Here is a 22503-nt window from a genome sequence, read left to right as displayed (position 1 = left end):
TCTGCTGCTCACAAAGTAGCCCCAAAGCCTGCTGCTCACAACATGCACGGCACGCCAATTGCATTGCCATAGGTCACCCATGCAGGCAATTCCCAGGCTCCACCATGCTTAGTTTGTGAGATCCGATGGATGCATTCTGGGTGATGTGGCCATTTAGCCTCGTACGACGTCGCGGCAAGCATCGTTAGCGAATACCTATGAAGGCTGGCAGGACATATAAAGAGCTAGCATCACAGCCTTTGTCTCCCCCGGTGCCGATGCTTGCATACTGCAGCAAGGTAATAATCTAAGGGCGAGTAGACATAGGAGAGATCCAGGATAGTTTCAGGTGCCACATGCGATGGATCGATGTGTATGGTGAGAAATCAAATCGATGTGGCTGGGATCATAACGCAGCGTTCAAACCATTGCAACAACAAAGACCCCCGTGTAGCCTGCATAGACTGTTTGGGCAAGTGCAGTTGATAGCGCCCTATTAAGTCCTGCCACACCTCCCTCTCACAACAACAACCTCCATTAGCCACTGCGTGGCGGTGACGTCACCACAGGGCACTTGTGCCAGGCTACGTGCACTTTAAGGCCACGTGAAGTGTCGAACGCCCGCTGGCAGGAGGTCACAGAACAGACCCAGGTGCCACGGGTCGACTGATTGAGATGACTGGCCGTTGCACCACCTGTGCACCCTGCTGTGCCAACTTGCTGTGTTTTAGCCACACGCGCACGCAGAAACAATACACAACGCACAATAGGCCATTCATGACATACGCTGCATGAAGACACATGCAGCGTTGGCTTACAGACGCCCATTCCTCCCGTCCCACATTCTGGTGATTTACACACTAGCGTTACACCCATTGAACTTTTTTTTTTAAACTGCACAGACGACAAGTTACGCACACATGCGAAAGTTATTCAACACACACTCAATTCTAAACATGGCTCGGTTATTGACAGCTATCGGGATCTGTTGGGTGGCATTTTGTATTTGAAAAATACACGTGCACACAACAACAACCGCCATTCGCCACTAAGTGGCGGTGACGTCACCACGACGCTTGTGCCAGGCCATGTGCACCTTGAGGCTATCACGTGAAGTATCGAACGCCCGCTGGCAGGAGGTCACGGGGCAGACCCAGCAGGTGCCATGGGTTGGTCGACTAACCAAGATGACCGGTAGATGCACCACATACACACACATACACACACATACACACATATACACGCCTTCGCGGGTTTTAAATCTCATGGGAACAAAAACTTTTGACGGCAGTTCAGCGCCAAACAGGTGTGCCCTATTTACAAAGACAAATTTACCTCCTATAGCCTTTAACAGACAGTTGGGGCAAGTGCTGTTAGCGAGTACCTATGAAGGCTGGCATGGCACACAAGGGTATTGGATGGCCAGCACCACGCCCGGCCGCCTTTGTCTCCCTCATAGCTGGTTTTACACACTGCACCAAGTACTCATTTTGAGGCTGAGTGGACCTAGCGGAGGCCCAGAATCGGTTCAGATGGCCATGATCAGGAATCGAACTCGGGTCGCTGGGTTCATCATCCAGCACGCTCATCGCAATCGTACTGTTCATAGGACATATAAACAAACAAAGATCCCTGTATAGCAGGGGTGGGAAACGTCCGGCCTGCGGACCGTATAAGACCCTCGAAATAATTTGATGTGGCCCTGCCAAGGCAACCACAGGCGGGACTCGATTCAATAAATCTAGGAGCAAACCTGGAAAAGCAGTTGCGAGTAACATCATCATCAATAGTTTTTTCGGTAAAGTCACGTAGGTAAAAAAAATTCATTAAAAGTTATACAAATAAAATAATTATTTTTTAAAAATAAAAATTAATAAAAATAAAATAAATATTTAATTCTTATTACTTTTTTATTTTTATTAATTTTATTAATTTTAATTTCATTTTTTTACCTACGTGACTTTACCGAAAAAACTAAGAGTATGAATCCTTGCAGTCACGAAAGCTTCAAATCTAGAACATCATCAATACCAGCTAACATCACACGCCTCGCCAAAGAGAAGCAGTTCCAGCCATCGTATTAGGGGTGAGTTAATTAAATGTTTGACCAAATATAACAGGCGAATTTTTAAGTTGATAATTTTGTATGGCCCGCGAATAATGTTATAAATATCCAAATTGCCCTTGGCGGATAAAAGGTTCACCACCCCTGCCGTATAGCCTTAGCAGGCTGTTGTGGCAGGTGCTGTTAGCGAGCACCTATGAAGGCCGGCACACACACAGATACTCCACATAACACACAAGCTGTGGGGGCGGGGGGGGTTGAAGTCATTGCAGCAGCGATGTAGGCCAGCACCCTGCACACAGGAGGTTATCGTGTGGCCAGAACAGAGCCGATCACTTTTGTTGCAGCGGTCACGATGTTTACACTCCGTGCCAGCGGATACTCATCCATTAGCGTTGAGTTGACAAAGACGACGAGGACCTGGCCTGCCTCTCTTTTATCATTGCCACCGACGCCTTGTCCACGCTTGTGAATGTAAAACTCTTGGTTGCCGCACCACTGCTCCCACACAAACAAACACACTTGGGATATTTCGATTTAAAGCTTTCGTGACTGCAGGGATTCATCTTCTTGGTTCTTTGGGTAAAGTCACGTATTATTTTATTATGTTTAATTTTTATTATTTTATTATTTCCCTTCTACGTGACTTTACCGAAAGAACCAAGAAGACACTTGGGATAAATATAATTTATACACGGACTCGTGCATAGGGAGCAACAGCCAAAGAACACACACGTGGAATAACACGCACAGGAATAACTCGTACACAGGGAATAATTTATATACGTGCAGGTAATAATGCACGCACACACACGCGCACATATATACCAATACGTAAACACACAAGGATACAAACAAAATATTCCACCATATATCCTTTAACAGGGGCAAGTGCTTTCAGTGAGTACCGATTAAGGCTGGCATGGCATTCAAGGGGTTGGGTGGGTGGCTAGCACCACACCAGGGCGCCCTTGCCTCCCCAATACTGATGTTTGCACACCGCACCAGGTACTCATTTAAGGCTGAGTCGACCTAGAGGGGCCCAGGACCGGTTGAGATAATTGTCACTGGTGTCCGCCGTGAGCAGGAGTCGAACTCGGGCTGCCGGGTTCGTAGCGTAGCTCGCTAACCGCTCCCCTCACACACACAGACACATACACAGACACACACACGCACAGACAGACACGCAGACGCACACAGACACACACAGACACACGCAGACGCACACAGACACACACAGACACATGCAGACACACACACAGACACACACACAGACACACACACACACACACAGACACACAGACACACACACACACAGACACACACACACACAGACACACAGACACACACACGCAGACGCACACAGACACACGCAGACGCACACAGACACACACACAGACACACACACAGACACACACACAGACACACACAGACACACGCAGACGCACACAGACACACAGACACACACACAGACACACACACACAAACACACAGACACACACACACAGGGAATAAGATTTGCACACACTCGGGAAATAACTCACACGCACGCTAACACAAACAAAGATCCCCCGTATAGCCTGAACAGACTGTTGGGGCAAGTGCTGTTAGAGAGTTTCACCGACGAAGGCCAGCATGGCACACGAGGGGGTGGGTGGCCAACACCACGCCCGGCCGCCTTTGTCTCCCTAGTAGAAATATTTACTCATTTGAGGCTGAGTCAACCTAGAAGGGGGCCCAAGATTGCTTGAGATAATCGTCACCGTAGGCCTGAGCGATAATCAGAACTTGGGTAGCCGGATTCGAACTTGGGTCGCCGGATTCGTAGCGCAGCGTGCGAACTGCTACCCTACCGCCCCCCACAATATACACACGTACACACACACACACACACGTACGTACGAACATGGTGGGAATTACACACACATACATTAAAACGCACAGGAGATAATACATACCGACACGCACACAGATTCTGCATAACATTATCACATACCGGGCCAGTCTTTGTACTCTATTGACATTGCAAGGCAAACACTGACACTGTGACACTCATTGTGGTGGCAGGACCCCCACATAGCAGCGTGTACACGCGGCGTGGCTGCCTCGCTCGGAACTCTCACTCGGTCAGTCAAATAAGCAAGAGACCGGGCACAAACAAGCAAGAGGTAAGATCGTGACCACGTAAACTAACCCCCGGGTAATGCTCAGTGAGGAATTCATTAGCGAGACAATTGTACAGTACTTCTACACGGATTGCTCCAGCCAGTGGTGATTGTCACGCGTTCAAATTGGTGCATCGGATTTTCCATGCCACTGTGGTTTATTTGTTTCTAATATTTGACAAGGATAAATCCCTTAAATTTCGTGACTGCAGGGATTCATCTTCTTGGTTCTTTCGGTAAAGTCACGTAGAAGGGAAATAGAAAAAGAAACCATTATTATTGTATTATTTTTCTTTGATGATGTTTTATTTTTATTATTTTATTATTTCCCTTCTACGTGACTTTACCGAAAGAACCAAGAAGATAAATCCCTTGTGACATTACACATAACAAACACGTATGACAGAGATATATCTCTATAAAAATAAAGTTAAATCTAAAATATATATATAAAGTATACGATTATAAAGAGTCGAACGTAAATAGACACACACGCGGGATTGGTATCAGATTCCATTCCATCGAATATTGTATTTGTAAATGTTTTGGTCGGATTAGATATTTTAGTTTATTTTACTGAAATTGATCAGATGTTTACGACTTTCATGGGTCACGCGTTAAATGTAATCATTTTAGCCTTACGCCCAGAGTCGCACATTGAGATCAGTGAATGCTGAACCTTTGGGTGGTTCTAGAAATGAAGATCATTCAGTGGTAATGCCACCTGGGTCTGGACTCTATTCCAAGTCATATCCGCCATGATGCTGGCACACCTCTTAAATCTTTTAAGTAAAATTGTAAAACATTGCTTTGAGTCAGCTTATTTGGATTGAGCTGGATTCATTGTTCAACTACTTTCTGAGTTTTTACTTTAGTTTAGAGGAGATGCAATGCACGAAGAGCTATATTTAAAAGCCAATTCTATGATACGTATATTTTATTATTATGGCGTACGAGGCGGTGCAGGCAGTGGCAATCTTTGCGATCTTAGTCTCGCCAGCGTTGATGCTGACACAAGACGCAGGGTTCCACGTGCCAAGTCGAGTGTGATGCATCATGGCCAAGAATCACATTGTCGAGTCACTGAAATTGCAATGCAATGCACAAGCCATTTACACGACAGCGCCCCGAACAAACACAGTGATCCCTATTTAGCCTTGCAGACTATGGGGACAAGTTATATTTGCAAGCACCGAACATGCCTGTCACAGGCACACAAAGATGTAGTGTGGTAAACACCACACCCGGCTGCCTTTATTTCCCCAGTGCCGATGTCAACCCACTGCCCTGGCTGAGTCAACCCCAAGGAGAGGCCCAGGACCGGTCCGGATATCAATCGCCACTGACGTTCGTTGCGACTCAGAATCGCTCTCCGTTCGCTGGGTTTATAGCGCAGTGTGCCAAACACTACGCTACCCGCTACCCACAAACACACACCTGCGTGCAAACAAAAACATGTATGCCAACACATGCCAGTGCAGGCAAATGCTTCAATACATACAACAGACAGACGCTGTACGCATACCGGCGTGTAGCTCACGGGTACACCAGCAGGCCATGCACACAGGGGCGATTCTCCAGACAGCCCTTGGAGCCCGCAGCATAGAGTCTGGCCGAGGCTGTATTTTGTAATCCTTAAACAGGGCTGAAGAATTTGTTTGCAAAGGAAAATATAATAATACCTGCATTGTGAGGCCCCATACCTTGCGCGAGGGGGATTAAAGAGGGCGGCCCTCTCCCCAAGAGTCTTTTCTGGTCGCGGGCCTTGAGATTGGCCCCCGGTGCGCGCACGCGACAATACACGGATGCCGGGAAACAGGCAGGGAAATCAATCAGCCCGTTCAGTTATTTGCGTACAGGCAAAGTTCAAAGTGCATTTATTAGGTATAGCCCTGAAGGCGAGGGCCCCCTTCAGAGGACAATGCCACCCCTTGGTAAGAGGTGGCTCCAACACCGGTGCAACGCTCGCAACAAACGAGCGGCGCAGACACAAAAAGCGCAAGGCTTGATTGGCACGAAGGCAAACAGACGCGGTCGTGCACATGGGCGCCACGGTGGCGAGATGTCAACTACCTCGCCTGGTATGCAGGAGGTCGTGGGTTCGATCGCGACCCTGACGAAGCCAGTATGTTTGGAGTTTGCATGTCCTCCCCGTGGTCGCGTGGATTTTTCTCCCGGGTCCTCCGGTTTTTCCCTCCACATTCGTTTAGATTATTTGTGTACACATGGGTACATGTGGGGTAACTACGAAACTACATCACTCTCTCCCAGCAATAACCATCCAGGATGGAGGAGACATCAGTTGATATTACCTGCTATTATAATTATCTATATACATATTTTGAACTTCTTTCGCGCCGTACGTAGCCCACTACCGCTAATCAGAGGGGAGGGACACCAAACTAAACACAAAAAGCTGTTTTGAAGAAGTGAGTTTTTAATCTAAAATTTTAAAAATGCAAAGCTCCAGTGACTTCGTATTTTTGGAAGAGCGTTCCAGACGGCCCCAGAAGCAAATCTGAAAGTGCACGATCGCAATCGTAATCGAGGACATTGACCAAGAAAATAGATCAAACCCTGAAAGGTGAGCAAAGAAACATGGAGAGGTGACACATTGGGAATTAGAAACATAACTGCCTCCCCATTTCCACCCGCTCTCCGTGACGTGTGTGCCCCGCTATTTTGCATGGCATCTTGAGATGCAGCTGCAGTCACGCGCTCGAAACATCTCAATCGCATTGTAATGTTGCAAGGAATGCTAATGACAAACGTGGCCTGTTTCTTGCATGTTTGTAGTTGCTTAATATTATGTATTTATTCTTAAGGAATCTACAAATAGCCGCTATTCATAAAAGTACAATTTGAGGGGAAAAAAATATTCATCTTGATAAAGGACTGTAAATCTCAATCAGCTGAAATTCATCTGAAACACTCAGGGGGTTCAGGTCATGCTGGTAATTAAATCACTGAGCACATACACAGCACTGTAGCAACGTGGGTGTGCAGGCACAGTGTGTACATACATGAGCTCTCGGTTCTCACCGCCTCACACTCAGCCCCAGTTTCACACACACAGCCTCACCTACACCCACATGTACCCTCTGACACACACTAACACACACTAGCACACTCTCACAAAAGACAAAACTGACATAGATCCCCCCTTAACGGACTTTTGGGGCAAGTGCTGCTAGCGAGCACCTATGAAGGCCGGCACGGCACACGAGGGCGTGGGTAGCCAGCACCACGCCCGACCGCCTTTGTCTCCCCAGTGGCGATGTTTACACACAGCACAAGGTACTCATTTGAGGCTAAGTCGACCTCGGGGTGGCCCAGGACCTTTCAGATAGTCATCACTGATGCTGGTCATGAGCGGAATTGAACTCAGGTCGCCTGGTTCATAGGGCAGCGCGCTAACTGCTGTGCAACCGCTCCCCACATTGAACTTGCACTCACACGCACTCAGAGACCACAAATTAACATGCTCACAGAACTCATCAGTACTCAATGCACAAAACTGCATTAAAATACAATGCACTCAAACGCTCAGTCACTCCGCCAAACTGTAGACTGTTAATATACACTGCACTCACTCACACTCACTCATGCAAAGTACACGTATACTTTCAGGGCCCTATACACGAGCCAGAGCCAAGCCAGTCTAAGAATTGTGGGCCTCGGCAGAGGTCGCAACCGGGTACCCGATACCCGTACCCTACCCGATACCCGGCTACCTGTACCCGGCCGGGTATGGGTACGGGTACCCGTTTGCGACCCTGGTGCGGCCGGGTACGGGTACGGGTAGGCCGTGAGTCACTGGTGAGTCACCGTTTGTCACTCATTTCCCAACGTCTTGTCTCTTCTCACAATTCAAGTTCCTAGAATCAACCCACCCGTGCCTGCAACATGGCTTCATCCCAGAGGTCGCAATCAGGTACCCGATACCCGTACCCTACCCGTACCCGGCCGGGTACGGGTAGGGTACGGGTACGGCCGGGTACGGGTACCCGTTTGCGACCCTGGTGCGGCCGGGTACGGGTACGGGTAAGGAATTAAAACCCATTTGCGACCTCTGGGCCTCGGTCACTCCCGTGTCGCACGGCAAAAACTCCAAGCTGCTCGCGCCCCGTGGCCCCCACGCGGCCCCATGCCACCACGTGCTGGCAGGCGTCCCACCTTCTGGTAGAATCCGATCTGCTCGGCGAGGAAGGCTTTCATCGCCTGCCTGTAGTCGTAAATCCGCCCGTAGTGGAAGTGGTTTGCCTCCGCTGCACACAGCCCACGTGGGGAAAGAGTTGAAACAACCTCACGTCAACGCCAGCGAGGACTAATGCTTCTACGACTACTATGTCGTGTGTTTTTATTTTCGCGGATATGCCGTAAAGCCCCACGATGTGTTTTCGGGTTGTACCGCGTTCTATTCGGCACCATGTCTCACGTTTCGCTTCCTTATGCTTGGGAGCCTCTTCACCAACCCACACTGGCAAGCGTGGTCAAGTTGTGGTAAACAACACGCATGGCCGACACGGTGTGGGGGAGGCTATACTCGAGCAGTGGGTTGACAAAGGGCTGTTGTGGATCATTATAATTAACGCATTCCTGCGGAGGGAGCTGGTAGTAACGTTGGGTTGTTCGGTCAATGGCCAGGATCAACAGCGGCGTGGTGTATTCCGCAAATATGCCCGACTGTGAGGGTGGGCACAAGCCGGCGTGAGTAGGTTAAACGTTGAGTTTTATAAGGGCACCACGGGGTAACCAGCCCCTCCACATCCAACCCCACCCCTCCCACCCCCCACCCAGTCCCACCCTCCCCACCCAGCCCCGCCCCACCCTCCCCACCCAGCCCCTTCTCACCCTCCCCACCCAGCCCCTCCCCACCCTCCCCTCCCCACCCAGCCCCTCCCTCCCCACCCAGCCCCTCCCCACCCTCCCCTCTCCACCCAGCCCCACCCCTCCCATTTTTGGATGCACGACGGACGGACAGACAGAATAATCCCCTGTGGGCTGGTGTAACCAGGAGGTTACTACCAGTATTACAGATACGTTGTGTATTTAAGTTCTTGCGTATGGAAATATGTTCAGGAGCCAGACGCCACTGTCGAGGTGTGCGAGCCACTAGAGGCTGAAGAAGAGAGTCCACGTGGTTTTGCTACTCCTCCATGGAAGGAGCGCAGCCTACATTTGTTTACTTTATGGTGCAGAGTTTGGGTTACATGACCAGAATCTCTTCGTGGCTTGTCTTGTTCTGATGTGGCTGATGGCTACACCAGTGTCTTCGAGGAATGTCAAAGTCAGGAGGTGCGATGTTTGGGTCTCGAATTAGGATATGTTTGTTATTCAGGATGTCTATGCTCCATTGTGTCCGACAGCATTCTAATGGATCTGGGTGATGTTCTAGAACGGCGAGAGCAGCGTGATCGGTGGCAAGGTACATCGCGAACAAGGGCATCGGACTCTCAAGGCAGACGCAGCAGCCTGTGGAGGCCCGGGGCCACACCTTGAATCGCGTAGGACATGACGGAGACTCGAGTGGTGATGGCCTGCTTCTCCTGGACAGACATTTTGCTGGTGTTGATAAGCTTATCGCATTCCTTCAGCTTGTCCACCGCTCCCTGTGCCACACACACACACGGGACATCGTTAGTGCTTTACCAACTTAATGGCGCCAGAGATCATTTTGTTAGTTAGCCAAAGTAGTAGGACAGTGCTGTCTAGATTTGAAGTTTTCGTGACTGCAAGGATCCATACTCTTTGGTTCTTTCGGTAAAGTCACGTAGGTAAAAATAAAATAAAAAAATTAAATAATAATAAATAAAAAGATTGATTTAGATATTTTTATTTATTTTTATTTGTATTTTATTTATTTTTTATTTTCACCTACTTTACCAAAGAACCAAAAAGTATAGTGTTGTCTACTTTAATGGCAATAAGATTTTTTATTTAAAAAAATGTAACAAACAAGGGTCTGTCTCACCAAGTGAAATCAAACGTGAGGATCACCAGCAGATAGACCTTCTGAACCCATGTTTTCCAGTCGCGTGTGTTCGAGCGGACAAACCCAGGACTGATTTTCACTGTCTTTGTGTCATCAGCAGTGCATCCTGTTAAACTAACAATGCTGGCTTGGCAAATGTCATCGGCTAACAATTTAGAAATGTGATGGCAAATACTCAAAAGAGTGATGATGTCTTGATTTTAAGCTTTCGTGACTGCAGGAATCCATACTCTTTGGTTCTTTCGGTAAAGTCACGTAGGTATAAAATAAAATAAAAAGTCATTTATTTTGTGATGATGTCTGTCTGGCCACGTGTGGTGTCTGCATGGCCCAGCTCAACACTGAATGCTGGGCAGCGGTTAAGTAACCCTTATGAACCTCGGCTAACGAGATTCATCTGATAGGCACCAGCAGTAGAGTTGTGTGGCCCCTGGTGGACTATATCACAGCCAAACTGAGCTTGTGGGATGATAGCAAAAGGATCCAAATTACGGTAAAATTGTGGCAGTCACCATGTCCGCACTGATGTAGGATGTGGGCCACGTAAAACGATTCAATTCAAATCGGATCCCTCTTGACCGCAGTTGTCATGACCCTGCTGCTGACAGACAGAAGGACAGAGCTAATGTATTCACGGCGCTTTCAACCTTAGTTGAAAAGTGTTAATAAAAGAAAATGGAACGGTCGAACGTTATTTAATCTTGTCGTTAGTTGGTGAGCAGATTTTTGTTGCTGGGTCTTGCACTCACCAATTAAAAAAATTCTAACCATAGTCCTTGGCTTAGTCCTACAGTGAACCTTGGCCATGTGGCTACGCTCCTCCTTCTCTCCACCTCCTTTTCACTTCTGATTCTCTTTTCAATTCCAGAGCTCGCGACGCTTCTGTGGGAGAGGGGGGAGGGGTGTAGAACGGGCGCGGACCTTGTGCGTGGCCAGAATGTCGGGGAAGCACGCCAGGATGCCCTTGTACTCCAGGTTGCATTCCATCAGGTAGTGCCAGTCGTTCTTTGGCTGCCAGACAAAGGGAAAGGCCACAAGTAGGCGAGGCGGGCAATGACGGAGGACTTCATTTAGATTCCGGGGCAGCAGCAAGGGTAGAACAGCGGACTCGTTTACTCCACCTTTTCTGAACCGATATATTGCCTGAACCGGTGTTTCTCAAACTCCAATCAAGCTCCTCAAGTCCATCTTGTTCACATTTCCCAATCAAACGGTGTGCGGATTTTCGCCGGCGCCGAATTTGCACGTGAATGGAGAACACTGGTGAATGCACAAACACTGCACAAAGAGGACTCACAAGAGCAGCGTCTTGAGATGCAGCTTCACTTAGACGCCAAATAAATGCAAACTGTATTGTTTTGTATTCTTGGTTCTTTCGGTAAAGTCACGTAGAAGGGAAATAAAAAAAAAATTATTTTATAATTTCCCTTCTACGTGACTTTACCGAAATAACCAAGAATATGAATCCCTGCAGTCACGAAAGCGTTAAATCAAAATTGTATTGTTTTGCTTAAGTGGCGTACAAAGCTCCCTCGTCTGAAGACTTGGTGTCTTTTTTTTAAGGCATTCACAGCGGTGGTTATTTTAATGAACGCATTTACATTTGTGCAACACTCTACCATCTCAAGCCGTGAGCAGATTATGTTTTAAAAATATCGTAATTTCTAACAAGCGCTGTCTAACAGTTTCTTCACCAAGGTATGTCGCCTGGCAATTCTTTAATTTTAGAACTGTGTTCTTACTATAATTGCCATCAAAGTAATTAATCAATGTAACTCTCTGTAAGAATGAACAACTGTGGCATCAAAGCAATTTCTGGGTGTGGGATTGTCAGAGCGATGTTTTTTTCGTGCTTGAATTGCTGCAAGTAAGTGAAAACTGCAAGACTTCAGGAGTGAAACAGACATCATGATTCGCAACACAATACAATCTGGATTTATATGGAGTCTATTTGCAACCGAACTGACATGACGTCCTGCTGGTTAACAAAATGGAATTGCAATCCGGAGATTGGTGGTTCGCACTTCCGGTACGGGAGTGTAAACAACGGGACATGTTTATTAAATCCACGCACCTCTGTCCACCCAGTGACATATAAATAGGTCCTGTACACAGCAGCCGATCGGCAAGTCGTGTGTCGCAGAGCAAAGTGTGGGTACTCCCACCTCTTCCAACATGTAATGCCTCGTGTGTGAAAGTAGGCCAAATACCATCTCTATAGCTCGCTCTAGTGGAGGCCCTTCCTCCAATAGTGCCCATTTCTGGGCTGCGTCTTTGATTTTTTGTTCTTAAACCTAAATGCGACCTCGAGGCCGACCGAAATTCGGTTTCGGCGCCGAAAGTTGGCAAATGGCCTCTTTCGGCATATTCTTAGGTTTTTTCGGTAAAGTCACGTAGGTAAAAAAATTTAATTTAAATTAATAAAAGTAAAATAAAAATACGACAGCTGTATCAAGTAAATGAGATATTTCAAGAGATACCACTCCGTTTATATAATGGTTGAGGGGGGGGGAAAGGGCCAGGAACGGCCCACTTTTTATTATTATGGTAAGGTAACATAACATAGTTTCGGTTTCGGCCGAAAGTATTTTTTTTACTTTCGGTCTGGTTTCGGTTTCGGCCGAAACCAGAAATTCAGTTTCGGTTGGCCTCTAATGCAACCGCATCCCAAGACCAGACAACAGTCGACGTCTCTATTTCATAGAGGGAAAGCGAGACGGTGAGTCAAGAGGTAGGAGAACTAAAGAATTTTAGTGGCCATGGTGGCCGTGGTTATTCTGTAGAGAGAAGGGAGGGAGAGAGGCAGTCACTAGCAGAGGAGGAGAGGCAGGTCCTGAGCCTGGACTCGAACTGGGAGAGGGAGACAACACGGTAAGACCTTGCCGGGTTACGAGATGACCAGGTTGATTCTGGCCAGTCTGTGTGGCCAGTCTGTGCGGCTCTATCCCGTGTTAATCCCTCTGTGCGCCTGCCTTTATTATGGGGTTTACAGCCACATGCAAAACACTCATTCAAATGTAACGGCAAAATAGTCGGACCTCTCGTGAAAATATATCTCGAGACTCGGCAAGGCTTTCCCCGGTCAATAGGAACAATTATCATTTTAGTTTGTCGATGATAAAATCAACTGGAATGCAACCGATCTCATTAGATCTTGGAGAGTAATGTATGTATGTTGAACTTCTTTCGCGCCGTACGTAGCCAACCGTACTAATCAGAGGTGCAGGGGAAGGACAACAAACTAACCACAAAAAGCAGTTCTCTAGAAATGAGTTTTCAATTTAGGGGCCGTCCATAAATGACGTCACGCGATTTTGGACGATTTTTGACCCCCCCCCCCCTTCCTCACACGGCGTCACAAAAAGTCAGACCCCCCTCAAATATGACGTCACAAAGCTCTGCCCCCCCTCCCCCCCAAAAAAACATTTATTGTGCCGCTGCACTCTGATGTTGTAGGAGAAAACATTTATAAAAAAGTATATTTCATTAAGTAGAACGTGTTGTCTATATTTATTTAAAGTTGCACATTTTGACGTGACATCACATTTCTCACCCCCCCCCCCCTCGTCACATGTCGTCACAAATGTCTGACCCCCCCCCCCCCCCCCAGGTGCGTGACGTCATTTATGGACGGCCCCTTGAGCCTGGCGAGTGGGTGGGAGACCGCCATGCAGGTATTGTACCCTGCTGCGTGGCCACATTGTCAGCAGGGGGCAGTGCAGATGGACCCATTGTGCTTTACTATGCTCCAACGTCTACGCCGTCCACCACCAGCGTGGTCAAGTATGGTCATGTGACCCCCATGACCCACACGGCATGGATAAGCACTCTTCCAGCAGTAGGGTTCAAACTAGCGCGATTCTTCGATAGTTTTGACAAGTGCACACAAAGACAACAACAAAGATACCCCTTATAGCTTTAACAGACTCACCCAGCCACTCACCCGCACATACACACACACACTCACCCAGCCATTCACCCGCACAAACACACACACGCACATACACACACACACGCACATACACACACACACCCACCCAGCCACTCACCCGCACATACACACACACACTCACCCAGCCACTCACCAGCACATACACACACACACTCACCCAGCCACTCACCCAGCCACTCGCCCACACATACACACACACACTCACCCAGCCACTCACCCGCACATACATACACACACACTCACCCAGCCACTCACCCGCACACACACACTCACCCAGCCACTCACCCACACATACACACACACACTCACCCAGCCACTCACCCACACAAACACACACTCACCCAGCCACTCACCCGCACACACACACACACTCACCCAGCCACTCACACGCACATACACACACACTCACCCAGCCACTCACCCGCACATACACACACACACACTCACCCAGCCACTCACCCACACATACACACACACACACTCACCCAGCCAGCCACTCACCCACACATACACACTCACCCAGCCACTCACCCGCACACACATACACACACTCACCCAGCCACTCACCCGCACACACACACACTCACCCAGCCACTCACCCACACATACACACACACACTCACCTAGCCACTCACCCGCACACACACACACACACTCACCCAGCCAGCCACTCACCCGCACACACACACACACTCACCCAGCCACTCACCCGCACACACACACACACACGCGCGCACTCACCTGCTCCATGACAATGGTAGCGATTTCGTCATACGTTTGGCTGGCTTTGCTCAACGCATCTGTCAGGGTTGGATCTTCCCCTGCAGCGCAGACATTAATGAGACATTGTTTGGCACAGGCACGACCGGAATTTGGCAAGAAATCAGCAGCAGCAGCATTACAATTACAGGAGCACATTGGTTTGCGCCCGGTGTGATGCGTAAACGACGGCGCTGGAAATCCGAGGGTGGTCTGTAAAATAACCCACGAGTAGCTGTGGAGCATCGTTGGCAAAAGTAAATATAAACAGAACTCCACTTTTGCCTCTCCGAATACACATCTACAAATATTAAATAAAGTTTTACTCCATCAACCTAACTGGCTTTCCAGACCAATTACACTGGTCAACACACTTTTTCTGGCATAAGGTATTCCAACGGTAATTTTGGGGTGCTGATCCCAAATCTGGCATCAGTTTTTGTCCATCACATCAGGGTTTTGAGATATCAAATATTGCATTTTCAATAAAAACTGCAGAGGATAAATATTAAATAAATGTGGATATCTACATAAAATGATATTATAAACACACTATCCTAAAAATACAGCACCATATTTTAACACTAAAGCAGTCACTGACTCGCAACAACTTGCAATCATAAGTGACAGAGTAAATTTTGGGTAAAATCAATGAAAATGGGGTATGCCGATAGCATTAAATGAGATGTGATCGAGCAAATCTGAGATCAGATTTGGAATCAGAACCCTGAAATTAGTCTAAAACAGCTGCAAAAGTCCAGGCCAGAAAAAAATGCTTTTTTTTTTTGACCAGTCTTATCAAGCAACAGCAAACTCTGGACCGTTTCCACCTTTTGGGTCTCATCAGCAGAATGAGGCTTGCTAAACAAATTACTGGTGGATTACCACATGCTATTGGCAAGAATACTCTCCAGATTTTACATGGGGGACAAACAGCTTTCTGCGTTTAATTTGTTTATTCCCCCCCCCCCCCCGCAACTCCGATTAGCGCGGTTGGCTACGTACGGTGCAAAAGAAGTTCAACATACAAAGGTGCCATGGAATGGTTCTGGGCACGTATGGCCTGGCATGCCTCTAGCCACACTACCTGAGCACCTATTAAGACACACCAGTCTTCTTAACTGGTGCCTGTTGACAGCTCTTTCTTTCCCCAATACGTCCACTAGGCTAAACGGGGTTCTCACGACAGTGACGTCGCTACCGAGTGTAGCAGGCCGTGCAACTGCATCGGGGTCCCATAAATTGGACAGTGGGGGGCGGGGGGGAAAGGCGGGGACTCCCTGCCCCCCCCCCAATTTAATTCCTCGCACCGGGGTCCATGCCAACCACGCTCCGCCACCGCCGGCGACGCTGACACCCGCAGCAGGAGGATTGCTGAATGTGAACTGAGCCACACCTGACTCCGTGCGATGTGGGTGCAGGGCTCGACAATGTACACGCGCAGCAGGCATCAGGCCAAGGCCGTAATTATAATATTCAAATATGCTCAAAATGCCCCCACCAATATCTTGCTATAAAATCGATTTCTGTTTATATGATTGTGGTTATGGTTGTACTTTATTAATCCCCAATCTCTCACATTACATACAATTAAACAAGAAAAGGTAAAAAAAGAAAAAAACGCAGCAATGTAATACAATACACTATTTGACATTATTCTAAAGTGATTTTTAAAAATATTTTAGGCAGGAAATGGCAGGAATTTTTTTTCAAATTTAGATTTTTTTTCCGGGGGGGGGACCCCCAGACACCCTGGAAGATTTGGTCCCCCCCAATGTTGACTCCATGGCTACGGCCTTGCATCAGGCTGATGATGATGCAAGGCCTGCACTTGGGTGATCTTTAATGAGAAACAGAAGCCTCACTGGCAAAAAGGCCATCAATTGCTTGGCTTTAACATTTTACTACATTTCAGAATCAGAATTTGTATTTATCCTGGATGAAATCCGACAAGTTATGAAGCTCTTTTTTTCACAGATGTCCAGCAGGGGCGGGTCAGAAAGTTACAACAAACAATACAAAAAACGAAGCCACGTTGCCATTGGCTACTGGGAGGAGAGCTGTCTGCTTCACTAAACCGGACAAGCGGGGCTTGGTCCAGACTCAAACGGCAGCCTTACCGGGCAATGCCAGTATGAGCAGGGTCACGTGGCTCTTGTTTAGTGGGTCACGTGGTTCTTGCTAAATGGGTCACGTGGTTCTTGTTTAGTGGGTCACGTGGTTCTTGTTTAGTGGGTCACGTGGTTCTTGTTTAGTGGGTCACGTGGCTCTTGTTTAGTGGGTCACGTGGTTCTTGTTTAGTGGGTCACGTGGTTCTTGTTTAGTGGGTCACGTGGTTCTTGTTTAGTGGGTCACGTGGCTCTTGTTTAGTGGACCACGTGGTTTTTGTTTAGTGGGTCACGTGGTTCTTGTTTAGTGGGTCACGTGGCTCTTGTTTAGTAGACCACGTGGTTTTTGTTTAGTGGGTCACGTGGCTCTTGTTTAGTGGGCCACGCGACTCCCTCTCCTAAGGGAGCAATAAACCTTTGCCTGGATCATCGTCATGGTTCAGTAAAACTTCAGGGTTGTGTTGTGAATAAATATGGTGGAAAGGAAAAAACATATACTGTATATATATATCTCTCTCTTGGCTCTGGATGGTAACCTAACCACAGGATGCTTTGTCAACTTATTCAAAATATATACCATATCTCTGGGATTGTTTCCTTCCTGCCACTGAGCGAAGGGGAGGGGAGGGTGGGTGGAGTTGTGATTGTGACGGGGGCTTTGCAAGTTGCCGAGACACCAGATGTGTGCGCACCTCGAAAAGCGATTCTATTGGTCAGCCAGAGAGGGCTGCAGCATTACTGGGCAGAGACAGGATCGACGGTGCACCTTGGGGCTGGTGAGAGTGCGTCTTACGTACCCGTGTAGGCGCTGGCCTTGAAAGCATCCGAAAGGTCACCGAGCGATTTGCCAAACCTCTGCAGCTCCTTGGACAGGGCTGAAACACACGAGCGAACGAGCGAGCGGTGTCACCGCGGGGCCTGAGACGTCATAGGGACACATTAAGACCCCACCCCCCTTCTTGCTATCACGCTGGGCGAAGTGTCGCACGCCTACGATCCAGCGGCGCTTTTGGGAGCCACGGGGGTTGTTGGATCACACGGGGATTTGTTTAACTTCCAAACCGACTGGGAAGTGCACGGTGGCCAGCAGATGGCAGTGGAGAAAACGAGGGTTCGTGTATCCATCCTTGCAGACCATATTAAAAGGATCATTCCCTTTCACTACATGGGTTGTCCGTGGGTGAGTGGATTTGTATGCGAGTGTGACACTTACCCAAGAATAACACGCTTGTCGTGCAGGTTTTCCAGTTGTGAGCACAGTACAAGATCATATATCTGACTTTTACAAACGTGCTCTGACCAATGAACTGCTCGCATCCAGTGCAGCATTTGTGCATTGTGACCTTTCCACACATGGTATTCTTAATATCCTGTACATTCGCTTACGTCTCAAGCACAGTGAAGCTTGTCCCGATGTTTAATGCAGTTTGTGTTTTATTTTTTTCCGGTGACCTACCTGTGCACGGTGTGACTGTAAATTTGTATAGATACTCAAGTAGCCAATCTTTGTACATAGCCGCCTTGACCTCAATGCCCACAGAGTCGAATATGTGACGTTGTATTGAACATAGTATGTGAGTGTGACACCACGATATATACGATCGCACGCTTGCGGGCGAGTGTGACACCACGATTTGCATTCACACACTTGTGCTGCAGGTCTTCCAGTGGTCCTGCCCAACAGACAACACCGTCTTGGTGGTTTCATCCATGGCCTTCACAAACCTCCCAAACGTCTCGAGGGTCTGCTCCCTGCAATTCAAGACAAACGGCGCCGCTGAGCACCCCCCGCCCGCTCTCTCTGTTTCCCCACGCATCGCCTATAACAGCTTCACAGCTCCACTGTGAATTTTCAATTAAAAAGTTAGCTCAATAATATGCGGCTCGTGGCCCAACGGGAGTTAAAACAACGCAGAAGTTAAGAGCGTTGGGGCCCGTGCATCACCCAAGGGTTTTTGGGGGTCGGAACGCAGGCAGCCACCGATGACAAAACGATGCGAAAAATAAAAGTGCGCGGTGATAATCTCAGCCTGGTCCACCAATAACTGTCAAACACAAATCATAGCATCATCTATTCCACGGTAATGGGATTCCAGCATGGAACACAGAACCTACAATTATGATGCTTAATATGAGCATCAGTTCGTGTTTTGTGGCATTTTTTATGTTTATACAGAGCAGCTTGGTGCGATGTATTAAAAAGCCCGTTTCACTGCAGTCCTGTGTATTATTTGTCTGCTTTTCTCTTGTAACTCCATTACCTTGGACCCATCTACAGTAAATAATCACCCTCTTTTTAGCTCTGAGAACTGTAATGTAACTTATAAACGCCAAAGAACTGGCACGTGGCAAAGCTCTCTTGAGCAAGAAAGGGGGCGTGCCGTGCAGGGTCAGGCTGGTCACGCCTCTAGAAGTGACTCAGTGTGCAGGCTGGTGCAGCTGCACAGGGGGGGGGGGGCAGGCACTGGTTTCGTTGGTTAGGGCCCCCCCCCCCCCCATTTCATTCCTTGCTCGAGGTTCCATGCCAGTCCTCGACTCGCCCAAGCGCTGGAGAACTCCCCCATCCCCCCTGGCACAGTTTTTCTGCCCCCCCCCCAGAAATCCGTTGTACCGGAACTTGTGTGCGTACCTCAATAAAAAAGCACTTTCTATGTTAAAACATTTTTTTAATATATATGTAGATTAATAAAGAATTTTAATCAAATACAAAATTAAAAATTATCCCGTAAAAACAAAGTTTTTCGCTATAAATCCTTTATATGCGTGGCGGCTAGAGTCCTCTCGTCCTCTGGCTTGAGATGGCTGCCACCTATGGGTCAGATGATTGCCTGCCACCATTAAGTAATTGGTAATTAAATATAATTTGTTTTTTCCTAAAAAGTGTAAAATTTTGGAAAAAATTTTCACGAAAATACATTGTCACGCACAACGAGTCTGTGTGCAAAATGTCAGCTCGATTGGATCACGGGAAGTGGGTTAAAAAACGACCGAAAGATTTGCACGGTCGTAAGCGCGCAAGCAAGTGAACTTAATATAAAGGATTTAAAAAGAGGGAACGTCTCCTGCCCTGGCGACACGACCTCTGACGCCGCGACCAGGGCAGACATCGGCGCCACGACATTTCACGGGTAAGTAGCAGTAAGAAAAAAAGAACGCGACGCTGAGGGTATACGCACGTGGCGGTCAGCGTGATCTCGTCAGGCGGGGTGTCCACCATGGAGAAGAGCGCGGCACCGACCGCCTCATCCTTCTCCGCTCGCCGCTTGCCAGTCTTCCAAGCCTGAGCAGAGAGATCACCCGATTAGCACGGTTGGCTAAGTGCGGTGCGAACGAAGTTCAACATTCATACATCATCTGGATTGAAATTAATGACGTCCATTTTCGCCCTAGATGACGGTGTTAGAGAGCTGTTTTTAAGGTGAAGTGAAAACACGTAACGTCGGCAACCGTGAGAAGGCTACCATCTCCCACCTATGGACCATACCACTTTGGTCTGTGCTGCTTCAATGGAGGAGGAGGAGGAGTAGGGGGGGAGGGGGGAGGAGTAAAACTACACGTACTCTCTCCTGAAGCTCTCTTGTCGTGGCTATCAGACCTCGAAATGTGCATTTAGCTCCTAAACATGACCGCTACACGCGAGTATAGAATCACATCGTCACGCCGTGTCGGCAGAGCCACAAGCCAGGCTCTGTCTGCTTGGGTTTCTGTGCGTCCAGGAAGTGGTCGGGTGACACAGGGGTCAGATCACTGAGTCCGCACCCGCGCTGAGATTCTGGGTTAGAATCAAGAGTGACCACCAGTGATTACACGAGGGCAGAGGAGTTGATCGTTGTCAGCCTGGTCGCCAATTGACCACACAACACAGTGTGGTGGTCACCCATCCAAACACTATCCAGGCTCAACCCAAACTTAGTTTGCACGAACTGATGAGATTGAACACATTCAATATGCTCTTTAGTAAATAAATTAACATAGTAGAAGAACAAAGTTGATGTCCAGGTACAGCGCAAAAGCCAAACCGCTGCCTCTATGAGATACAGGATGCAGCAGGGCCATCGCAGAACTCGTTACATATGTGTGTTGTATGCATGTAGGTATATATGTTGAACTTCTTTCGCACCATACACAGCCAATCATGCTAATCAGAGGTGCGGGGGCAGGACAAACAAACTGAACACAAAACTCATTTCTAGAGAAATTAGTTTTTTTTCTAGAGAAATGAGTTTTGAATCTAGATTTAAAAGTGCACACCTCCAGTGGTTTCCTAATATCGGAAGAGCATTCCAGACGGCCGCATAAGCGCATCTTAAAGCGCGCGACGCGACGCGACGTCCGTCTTTGTTCGCTGGTGACAACTCAACAGGACCATCCGTCGGGTGAGTTGTGAGACTCGCCTTTTCGTCGGTGAATCTCAGAAAGTGCTGGAAGACCTCGCTCTGGGATATCACCGGGTGGCGGCAGATGCGGTTGAGCCAGGCCTGGAGACGCTCCTTGCGCAGTTGGATGAACTCGTGCTCGAAGCGGCCTGGGGGGGGGGGAACGCGTGAGAACCCAGCCGGCACGGCGGGGAACGTGGCGTGGCACACGCAGGGGGCGCCGTGATGTTAACTACCTCGCCTGGCATGCAGGAGGAATTCATGGGTTCGATCCTGGACCCTGACGACTGTATATTTGGGGTTTGCGTGTTCTCCCCCCGTGGTTGCGCGGATTTTTCTCCGAGTCCTCCGTTTTTTTTCCCCCCCATACTTAGAAACGTGCGTTTAAAATATTTGGCCTCTATAAATTTCCACGCGATAAGCCACTTCGTTGAGCTATCATTCGTGGCTAGGTAGCTTCTGAAAAAGAGCTGTATATAGCGGCCTTACACCTGGTAAAATAAGAAAAAATGTGTTTAGTTTAGAGGTGGCACACGCATGAGACGGCACACGAGGGCACGTGAGGTGGCACCGCACCACGCATTCAGGCCGTGTGACGGACATTCGGCTACCTTGGAGGTATGGTGTTGGTTTGATGAGGAAAATTTGCAAAAACTAAGAAATCCGGACTACATTGGCAGCAGAGGGCAGTGCATCAAAGTCAAATGGTGCACTGCACTCCACTGAAATGTTTACCACACCGCCTTCACTAATTCGCACTGACGAGCGAGGTGAAATATGGTGAAATCACCTCCACAATCACCTCCACAATCACCGCCGCAACAGTATTGGGTGGCCCTCATCCAGCAGTGGATTGATAAAAGGACTACACATGTACAGTACATGACAAACCGAGTGCCTCCCGCAGTGACAGAAGTGACCGAGGTGCATTGCTGATGGGATAGGTCAAACATCCCGATGCGTGACCGTCCTGAAAGACAGAGAGCTCTGTGACTCGACGAGGCTTTCCTGGGTAACTTACTGACGTCACGAGTATTGTTATACGGCACGTGACGCGGTGGAGTGGGGGGGGGGGGCACGTAGCACGCGGTTTTTGTAATTTAA

General features: G+C 48.3%; 1 protein-coding gene across 2 annotated transcripts in view; it reads right to left on the bottom strand.

Annotated features, from left to right (window-relative positions):
- Positions 1–22503, bottom strand: part of SNX9 (sorting nexin 9) — a 51787-nt gene that overhangs the window by 4956 nt on the left and 24328 nt on the right. For both annotated transcript variants that reach the window (XM_061567732.1, XM_061567739.1), the window contains exons 10-17: positions 21418–21548; positions 20200–20303; positions 18672–18775; positions 17821–17898; positions 14898–14977; positions 11126–11215; positions 9707–9821; positions 8386–8477 (exon numbers count right to left, since the gene is read on the bottom strand). In XM_061567732.1, the coding sequence (XP_061423716.1) occupies positions 8386–8477; positions 9707–9821; positions 11126–11215; positions 14898–14977; positions 17821–17898; positions 18672–18775; positions 20200–20303; positions 21418–21548 (794 nt within the window). The remainder of the gene's footprint in view (positions 1–8385; positions 8478–9706; positions 9822–11125; positions 11216–14897; positions 14978–17820; positions 17899–18671; positions 18776–20199; positions 20304–21417; positions 21549–22503) is intronic.

Source organism: Lethenteron reissneri, chromosome 5 (assembly GCF_015708825.2).
Source record: "Lethenteron reissneri isolate LAM-NWPU_2019-01 chromosome 5, ASM1570882v1, whole genome shotgun sequence".
Lineage (NCBI taxonomy): Eukaryota > Metazoa > Chordata > Hyperoartia > Petromyzontiformes > Petromyzontidae > Lethenteron > Lethenteron reissneri.
Note: the sequence above shows the minus strand (reverse complement) of the source record. Positions and strands in the feature narration are given on the sequence as shown.